We start from the raw sequence: 10,434 nt of genomic DNA, 5'->3' as shown, positions 1-10,434 counted from the left end.
GTACCTTTAATTTGTATGTTCGAAAAATACTTGACAAGTTTGGCTTAGAACCACATTTAGCTGCAAACCTAATGAACTGACAGAGGAAACCCCACCAGCGTAATACCATAGTAATCCTGAGGCCACTCTAATCACCTGTCACATACACAAAGTGGAGCTTGGGATTCCACAGGGTTATAAAAAACACCTAAGAGTAGATAACCATTTCGAGTCTGGCCACTCCATCGCAGAATATATGGCCACAGGACTATGGACTGTTAAATTACAAGCCAGCCATGGGGCAGACACAGCAAACTGAGAACAGTGAGAAGTTTGATGTCAAAGCAATTCAGGATATGTATAAAAGGTTTGTCATGGAGTGCCCAAGTGGACTGCTTTTCCTGCATGAGTTCAAGCGTTTCTTTGGTGTGGATCCAACAGGGGAAGCGTCTGATTATGCGGAGAACATGTTTCGAGCTTTTGACAGAAATGGGGTGAGAGAGTAAAAGCTGACACAGCCTGGCATACTGTACATCTTTACCAAAATGTGACAAAGTGACCAAGTTGTTCTTATTCAACCTGCCTTTCAGGACAATACAATTGATTTCCTTGAGTTTGTGGCAGCACTGAATCTTGTTTTCCGCGGAGACCTGGAGCATAAACTGCGCTGGTCATTCAAGGTGTATGACAAAGACAACAATGGCTATGTGGACAGGGAGGAACTACGGTCAATAATTGATGTAAGTCTACCTATAAATCAACTACAACAAAATGTCTTGTGGGTGTTGGATGCAACTGAAATACTTAACTTGAAACCCTTACAGTTAGTTCCCCTTTTACAGCTTGTGATTAAGTTTCAAGTCACAAGCAAATCACAATGTCAGTGTATCTATATGACATACAACATCTTCATCTACTAGGACCCTGAAACTGAATTCAGCCATTAATTCTATCATATAGACCTGCGCTTTTCCTTCTATGACATGTCCGATATGAATCTAATTTGAATGAATGCATCATAATCCAACAGTGTTCTATGAAAACAAAATATGCATATAAGCTATGCAGTGTCCCAGATTCAAGTCTGAAACAAAATATTCACATTGCCTCCATTGCTTCTCTGCTGGATTCCAAATCCTCACTTTACCATTGTTTTTGTTTTTTTCACTGAGATAAAAGCAGTGTATTAAAATATGCACATAAGAAAATGACCAACATTAACCTGGTTTATTATCGTGTATTTTAACTGTGAACATGTGAATCTGTATCTTTTCTGATTGATTATTCTTCATTTAAAGCAAAACACAATGCAAAGCCAGAAATTTGCAAACTGGTTTGAAGACTGTCAATATGTCAATAGGTGAAATCGCGCAGTATTAACAGTTAAATCAAACAGTGCTCATGACGGTCAAATATATTCTGCATTTATATGTGTCAATAGATATAAAGCCAAAGTGACCATAATGCTGCAGTAAAGACAATCAGTTATCCAGTTACATCATTGTTCTAAAGGAAATTGAATCTGGATCAGTCATTGTGTGTCAGTTTATGCTAAAATGGTTAATATCGTGAAATATAACATTTCTTTTTCTTTCTTCCATCTAGAGTCTCTATCGGATAAAGAAAGGCACAAAGACAGATGTGAGTGACTCACAGCTTACAGTAGATGAGGTTGTGGATCGAATATTGCAGGCCGTCGATAGTGATGGAGATGGTAAGCATTCAGTCACATGTCACTTTCACGATGCAGTGAAAGCACTTTTGGAGTGACAACAGACAAAGGGAACACTTTGTTGCATCAGCAGATAATATTAATCCTGCCTCAACTTTTTTTGTTCCACAGGTAATATTAACATGGAAGAGTTCATCAGAGGCGCACAGCAGGACCCCTGGGTGCTCAACATGTTGAAGTTGGACATGAACCCTGCTGGATGGGTGCTGGAGCAGAGGAGAAAGAGCGCCCACTTCTGAGACGTCAAAGCACATAGGCCTTATATCTACAAAACGTATCAAACACACATCTTACAACTGAAATCGAGATTCACTTTGGATACCAGTCAGTATACGCAGTTTCATATTCACAGACTGTGAAAGAAGTTGTTCAGAACTGGCCATCGTTTGGCTTTTAGTAAAAGAAACGCTAGCACTTAAAATGCCAGACAAATTTATAATTACTACTTCTTCCTTTGTATGCATTATTCTCTCTTTTCATTGTTAAAACTATAATAATGCTTAAGCTTAATTACATCATCTTTAAATACTCGTCAAGCAACAATTTCCTGTCATTTTAAATGCACATATATTACTTGCTAACTCAAGTCACAGCCTTCTCGTGTGTCAATATGTAAATAGTGAATGGTGAATGATTATAATGCTTTTCTATTATGTTTTTTTTTTAACTGTTTTTACTGTTTTTAATGTTGTTTTTAAGCAAATAATAACACTACTCAGATACAATTACATTCTTATTGTGCATATTGAAATAAAGTCCATTCTGTAAAGTAATGTTGTTTTACCTGATTACTGTTGTCAAAGGCATCCACTGTACCCCCCCCCCCCCCCCCCCAGTCAGTCACACCCATAAATCCCTGGGATTGACTGAGTTATTTTAGCTCTACAGGTTTACCTGAGTGTCACCATGTCAGTCATACTGTGGATTCTGTTGTAAGGCTCACTGGCTCCATCTAAAGGCAAACTTAAGCTCCGCCATCAAGTCACACCTTGAGTCAAAATTGAAGTGTTTTGTTTTTTTTAACTCTTTCATTAAACAGTAAGAACAAATTAGTTGTGTATAAACTTAATTTCTAGATGACAGGGTTGCAACAGCTGATAGGCCTTTTTCACAGCAGACACGTCACGGCACAGGTTTAAATAGTAACGCTAATGATGGCTGAAATCCATTTAGCTGAACTCCCTGAAGCACAAACAAACAAACAAACAAATGGGTTCGGGTTAAGCACTTAATAAAGCACTATACCACGACCTGGCCTATAGAGTGAGCATCTGACAAAATAGAGGCAAGATAATTAAAGATTGTTTTAGGTGTAGAAGTGAATTAAATCACTATCCACGAGACTAGTAACCTGACAATCTGAACAGCTACAGCACAATTAACCTGCAGAGATGTAATTTAAACCGCACATATATATCCACACATAGGAAAATGACCTCTGGTCAGTATTATGAGTTGTCATTTTACTAAGGAGCAGCGTAAATCGCACCAGTGACCTTGGGGCACTAAAGGTTCAAGATGGGATCAAGCATGAGGATTACTGCTTTAAACTCAGCTTGCCAAAGACTTTGGCTAAAAATAAGCCTCTTGGTTGGGGTCAAGCATCACATGAATTATTACACTCCACTCAGTGCTAGACCCCTGAGCTGTTAGAGAGACTTTCAACGGCAGCCATGAAGCAGACACTGAACTATTCATTGCGGGCAAGGGTATTACTTTGTTAAAATATTTGTATTTATTTCTTTCTCATACAAAATAAGAAATTCTGAGTTTGTGCTAGGTGGTAGGATTTGGATTGAGCATGGGTCAAAATCAGCAGATACAGACACAGGAAGAAGAACTGGAGTTAAACAGCATCCAGGACCTCTACAAGTCGTTCATCATGGAGTGCCCGAGTGGATCTTTGTACCTACACGAGTTCAAGAGGATGTTTGGAGTACACAATGGTACACCTGAATCAGAATACATGGACAGCATCTTCCGAGCATTTGACATGAATCACGTGAGTTACAAAGCTATGAGCAACAATAATTTGTGTTCTTGAAAACGTTTTAAAATATCTGTCCTTATAATCAAAAGCACAAATCCCTTCCCTTAATAAATCCAAGCATACTTTCCTTGATGGTGTTTCGACAATAAGGTTTCCCTGTTTTCAGGACAACACAATGGATTTCATAGAGTATGTGGCCGCACTTAATCTTGTTCTGAGAGGAAAACTTGAAGATAAGCTGCGGTGGTCTTTCAAGGTGTTTGACAGTGATGACAACGGCCGTCTGGACAGATGTGAGCTACGGAAGATTGTTAAGGTAAACAGTGTTGCTTTCATATAATCACAATCCTTATGTTTTCAAATACCATTTTATTAACTGTACATTTAAGTAGCAAATCATGCAATTATGTATTGTTAAAAGATGATTTTTCTTAAAAAAAATAATTCAAATGTGATCTCAAATGTAGATGTTGTGGTGTTTTTGATGTAGGCTTGATTAAATACCAGCAAACTGTTCGGCTAGAGGCAGAGTTGTTTATGATAATTAATGGACATGTTATATAGATATGTTGATGTTATATCGGATATTGCAAAATGTTTACGGTAATCCATCAAATAGTTGGTGAGTTATTTCAGTCGGGATCAAAGTGAGAGACAGTCTAATTGCTTGATTTGTCTTTCAGATAATCTACAAGATAAAGAAAGGCTCTGTGTTTGATGAAACAGGAACAGTGAGCCTCACTGCTGAGCAGGTGTGTGAGCGCATCTTTCAGGAGGTCGATGTGAACAATGATGGTATGTTGACTGCATACTCAAAACCAACAAAATCCTCAAACAAATCCCTAAAAAAAAGTACATTTCCTCAATATTTAGCCATAGCCATTCAAAGCTATTCTGCTTGTGCTGCAGGTCAGATTACACTGGATGAGTTTGTCCAGGGGGCTCAGAGGAGTCCGTGGCTGCAGAACTTCCTGCACCTTGATTTCAATCCCAGTGGATGGGTCCAGAGGTACTTGTGCGACAGGAAACTCGTGAGCCCCAAAGATTCCTGAAGACCTCAATGGACTCAGACCAGCCTGCCAAATAGAATGGAACCTGATTGTGAACTTCTGGGAAAAACATTAAAAAAACATAAAGACTCTTGCCTTCATTTTGGTACAGTATAAAGCCAGCACTGTGGTGACTCTGAGCTAGTTCTTTTTGTGTGGGTCCTCTATCAATTCTGTAACTGGACACATTGTGCTTTTTGACACAATGAACAAAACAAGCATTTTACTCATTGCTTTAATATATGTGATACATGTGATCTTAGCAGAATATATGTTTAGAGAATATCACTTTATTTGTGGCCTCATATTGTTTTGAAGTGTTTGTTCATAAATTATTTTATAAATCATTATAAAGCATTTGTTTTTGTTTTTTAATAAATACTTGAATGGCTACTGCTAGCATACACTGTGGTTTGGTATTTTTCCTAAGGTAATGATGTGTTTGATTTATATGTCTCTTATGGAAACATGGCTTACAAAAGCAAGAAACAGAAGCAGCTGGTTTACAGGGGCACTCCAGCAATATAGTGCTGCACTTAGATAGAACTAGATTTAAAAGAAGGAAGTTTTTAAATGAGTTTTAGTCCCTAGAATGGGATCCAGCTCCAAATCCACTAAACACTGGATCCTACACTTCCCATAATGCACCTCAATAAACACAACATCTTTCAAACTCCACATCCAACAGTTCAAACGCGGGCTGTGTTTTAGTGTTTCTCCCTATGACTAAACAGCCTGATGTGTAAAAGTGGTGCAGTGCCCCTTTAAATTCTCAAGACATTAAGCTAATCAACTAAATACAACTGAACTACTGAGCAATATACACACTTTGTTGGATGAAATGAGCAGTCGCTCTGTGTATACATGCTTCATATAATTACAAAACATATACAATGCTCTTAAAAGCTGTTTGTGATTCAACGTTGCCTTTCTCAGCACGGCTGTGGGACACATACCAAACAATGACGTATGGTTAATTGCAATTCACTAGAGTTGAGTCTTTTGCTGCTGTAGATCTATGATGGCACAACATAATGTTTGCTATGGGATTTATTTTGCATGGTGGCATATATTTAAATTTACCACTGAACTGGTGCTTGCATTGAATTATGGCACAAACACAGCATCCTGTGTGTACCATGTGTCTAATGCCACTGATTCACATGATGATTTACCCAAGTCCCTTGCCCTAATGTTCATAGTGATGCAAAATAGTGCAATGAAGCAATGCAGTGCTACATTCATGGCGCTATTACACACTTAACAGTAACAGTGCACACTTCCTCTCGTCCCTAAAGAAGTAATACGAGTTACCATTCAACTAAAATGACTTCACTATGCTAAATAGCATAGAAGCAAGGAATAAACTATTCTGAGGCAGCAGCAATAAAGACTCTTTGGAAAATATATTCATGTTACTTGTTTTTGACACTATACTCATTAAAGCAGATGAACTATTTCTTTGCTCTGTATCTTTTTTTTTACACTGGTGATCTTTTTTTACCTAGTAACTGGCCAATGTAAGATCCTGATTGGGCGGAACACAGGGATATTTGTTTTCTTTTCTGTGCTTAATTTTTCTGATACAGACTAATTTGCAGTGACGTTGGGAAGGTTCATTTGTGGTAAATCATTTTGAGACCATGAGTAGGTGTTAATAACAATGTTTTCCCTTCTATTCAAGTGACTGTGTTCTATTCAAGTAATGACAGTGTGAGTGTGAGCCAGCATGCACAATACTAGGACCCTGACACTGAGGCAGCTTAATGTTTTCCATTCAAATGTTTGAGCATGGCAATACAATAACATTAATAAAGGCTCCATGTCTGTGCTGGACACATATAAATGGAATGCAGCCATTATTAATATTATCAATTACTTCTGTGGATTTCCTGCCGCGACAGTTGTGCACAAGTAACAAAAACACCGCTTTATCTTTTGAGTATTTTGAAATGAGCCCATGATGAAATCATTTGATTTAGATTTTCAGTCAGCTACAGCACTGTAGACCAACTGTGGCTCTGGATAAACAACATACAGTTGCGTGTGCCAGACTCAGTGGTCCTGCTGGTGGAAACACACTGCGATGAGTGCAGAGACCAGGAGGAGGTGAGGGAGAAGAAGAAAGACATCGAGGAGAAAGTCAAAACCATGTTGACAGCTTTAAAACACCAGAAGCAAAAGCTGGAGGGAAACTCTCTCTTTATGGACCAGCTGGATGAGCTGGATTGCCTTTTTGAAAACAATCTGCAGGTACTGATTAATTGATGGATTATTATATTATTTCAAAGGTCTTATTTTCGTTTGATATGTTTTTTTATTTTTGTCGTTATTTTTAAATAATGTGTGTATTGATACAATTATTTTCTCTAAAGTTTTTTGTATTTTAAGTAAAGCACAACTTCACAGCCATAACATCAACAATATTCTTGTGTAAATAAATGTTCATAAATTCTTCTATTTAAATGTTCTTTCACATCCGCCTTTAAACTTCCTTTTAGGTTCTGGATGCACTGACTGCACAGGGACTGAGAGTTAGGGTTAGGGTTATTGCAAAACTCAAAAGTCATATTTTGATGTGGTTTCAATCAGATAGTGTGTTTCTGTGTTTTGAGAGCATCTTGCCAAAAAGTTACGAAGCGATGGAGCATACGCGTGTTGCACTAGAAGAAAGTTCCCAACATGGTAAGCCAGTTTTTAAGGACTGTACACTTTATTTAAGTATTACTGAAAATTCTCATGTTGATATGACACCTTCATTGAAATGTGTTCTGTTTTTTATGTCAGGTATTATTCTACTGGAAGAACTGAGTGATTTCATTCTAAACCATGTTAAACTGAGCAAACTGACTTAATCTTGTGATTCTTGGGAAAAACAATGAATGTGATAAAAGTTTGTGGCAGCACGGTCATTTCTTTTTCACCTCTCTTTGGTGTCTCAGAAAGTGGTGCTTGTACTAAATTGCATTACTAATAGGATTATTATTATTATTATTATTATTATTATTATTATTATTCTTTTTTTAACTTTTATCATTGGTTCAACAAATCCCAGGGATCCTATTCCTGTTTTAAGTTGCCTTCAAGTGCTGTCAAAAATATCCCAATTACGAGTTTCCTCCACTTCAACTCATCAAGTGATGCAGATGTCACTTATGAGGGCAGGAAATAAAGAAAAGAAAAAGGAAAAATCAGAAGAGGGGCAAAGAAGGAAGAAAGAAGGAATGATCTTCTTCTATTTTTTTCTTTCTGTTTTTATACTGTTATACTGACTTCCTGTATTTCTGACCCCAACATGCGGTGATTCTGTGTACTGTATCCCCCTCTGCTGGTTTCTCTCTGACATGACACCTTAATCGCCTCAGGAACATGGCAACTTGGCTCTTGGCAAGCTTCCCCTTCCCCTATAGGAAGCAACCCCCCCGGTCTCCAGTGTGACTGCTTCCATTCTCAACTCTGTTAGGGATTGTCTGTCTGGATTAACAAGCTACTGTTAGAAGGCTATGTAGATCTGCAGGAGACATTACACCTGTTACATGCAGACCAGTCGTTCAGATTTGTTAAAGGTCAGATATTTCAAATGAAGCCAATCTGATACTGACCACTGACATCCATCTTGCTGGTATCCACCTCTGTTTTTCCTCATCTGAGTTTTTCATCTAGTTCCTAGCCCGCTCTTCTCTGCGAGAGCTCCTGCTGCCTTCATGGTCTCCTTGTAAACTCCACGTTTTGGTGTTCATAATCATGCACGTAATGTGATGTGAAATGATTAGTTATCAAATTATTATAAAATTGAATTAGTACCAACTGTAAAAATGTTTGTCTGATGTGCAAAATATGGCTGGCTAAGCAGACTTAGTCTATCTTTAACCCCCAAAATGTGAACTAAAACGTCACTAAAAAGGAAAAATGGCAATGTCATCCATTTAAAATTTCTATGCATCATAAAAAATGAGTCCATCAGTGGACTAATCTGCTCAGCACCACACTTCCACACATGGTTGGCCTCTCCCTCTGGATCACGCTAACTGATTAAGCGATGACATACAGTAACTGACACGAAAAGATTGCCACAAATTAAAATGCATCAAGAAAAATAAAACATATTCAACATGAACATTAAATGTAAATGTGTTAAATGTATCTAAACAAAAACCCTTCATTAGGCTGAAAAACAGGTCAGGTATGGTTACTTACACCTGGGAGCCCCACTCAGGCACTTACAAAGACGAGCTTGGTCCTGTGCTCGGGTCCATTTGTCCAGACCAGGAAGTGCTACAGTGGGTAAGAACAAAATATTTCCCCAACTTACATACAATTCTTATTTGGAGGTGGGAAAAAGAGCTCAGGAGCTAACTCAGTGTTATAATGTCAAGAAGTAGCTTCTGCATACCAGGCCAGTCCCTGTGATTTAATCAGTGTTTAAACATCTTACATAAAAGTTAAAACACAACTGAACATTTATTTCATACCAAACTGTACGTTGTACATGCACATTTTGCAGAGCTACACTTCCTGGTTCAGATTAAACTACTGTACCTATTTATAAATGATGCAGTGGAAAGTTCAGGTTCCCTCACATTTTAAAATGATGCAGCCATTATTACATCTTGGGTTTGAATATTTCACTCACATGTAAACATCATAGCTTCAATAAAGATCTTGAATAAGCTCATACAGAACATATATTGTTAAACAACGTGGAAAAGATGATTTTACAACTGCGTACATAGTTACACATAAGCCATAGCCTCCCTCTTCACCCCTAAATGTCACGTTTTGGCAACAAGGGACTTGATTTGAATGTGTCACAAACAACCTACACATAACATCTTGTCTAAATAAGCACAAAACAATGAAAAAATGAAATGAAATGAAGCAAACTATAAATGGCATGTAGTACAAACAAGGTGTGTCATGCATAAAACTGAAGCATGACATAGTTAATATAACTTGTTGTGGTCCTGGCTGCCTGATAACGACAAAGTCACTGTCTCTGCTACATTACAGATATGACATGCAAATTGAATTGCGGTATTACTCATAATGCAAATAGTAGAAAGAATACGAAGTATGTTCGCCCATGCCTCCTCTTTTCATTTCCTTTTAATGTCAACATTTTACATCTGTCGTTAAAGACTGCAATCGATTTAGACAAGTATCTCGTGTGATCTTGTAAGCTCCAAGTTCTGACCCCCACATGAGAAAACAATTTAGATCCAAAAGAACCATATTTATACACTTTGACTGAACTGTGTCTATAGCAGGTCTGTTATTAACAATGTAAATCTATTGCCTGGCAATTTAAGCATTTATACAGATACACGACCTGCTGCTAAATACTTAGCCCTGTTAGCAATTTTTTATAAATTAAAATGTTGTATGGGCTCTTTTTATTGTAGGCTAATAAAAACATATCATCTTAGCTATTTTGTGTTAGCGGGCCTGTTGTTGCTTAGAAGGACCAATAAATGACATGCATGGGGATTAAAAAACAACAACACATTTTCCAAATCCTGCAAAGTTACCAATATTATTTAGCCATTCTTGCACAGTTCAGCTGAGTTGCCATTTTTCCTACAGTCCCCGAAGGCAACACCCTATCGCAGCATCGCCGGACCTCTCAGGTGTCTCCGCTCGGCGGCCGCACGGCGGAGTTAATGGAGGAAATGTAACGTGGCGGC

At 38.0% G+C, this 10,434-nt stretch overlaps 2 protein-coding genes across 2 annotated transcripts; both read left to right on the top strand.

The window, feature by feature from the left end:
* The first annotated feature begins 275 nt into the window (after window positions 1-275).
* LOC139283632 (guanylyl cyclase-activating protein 2-like) lies at window positions 276-1,950 on the top strand. The gene is made up of 4 exons (XM_070903643.1): window positions 276-473; window positions 570-719; window positions 1,585-1,693; window positions 1,823-1,950. Exons 1-4 carry the CDS (start codon window positions 276-278, stop codon window positions 1,948-1,950), a joined length of 585 nt encoding a protein of 194 aa, XP_070759744.1.
* A 1,562-nt stretch (window positions 1,951-3,512) lies between these two features.
* Window positions 3,513-4,753, top strand: LOC139285247 (guanylyl cyclase-activating protein 2-like). Its single transcript, XM_070905775.1, has 4 exons — window positions 3,513-3,713; window positions 3,868-4,017; window positions 4,385-4,496; window positions 4,611-4,753. The coding sequence occupies exons 1-4, from the start codon at window positions 3,513-3,515 to the stop codon at window positions 4,751-4,753; spliced, it is 606 nt and encodes a 201-aa protein (XP_070761876.1).
* Window positions 4,754-10,434: the final 5,681 nt, after the last annotated feature.

Source organism: Enoplosus armatus, chromosome 1, assembly GCF_043641665.1.
Source record: "Enoplosus armatus isolate fEnoArm2 chromosome 1, fEnoArm2.hap1, whole genome shotgun sequence".
NCBI classification, from domain to species: Eukaryota; Metazoa; Chordata; class Actinopteri; order Centrarchiformes; family Enoplosidae; genus Enoplosus; species Enoplosus armatus.
The sequence above is the reverse complement of the archived record's forward strand: the minus strand, read 5'-3'. Positions and strand labels throughout refer to the sequence as shown.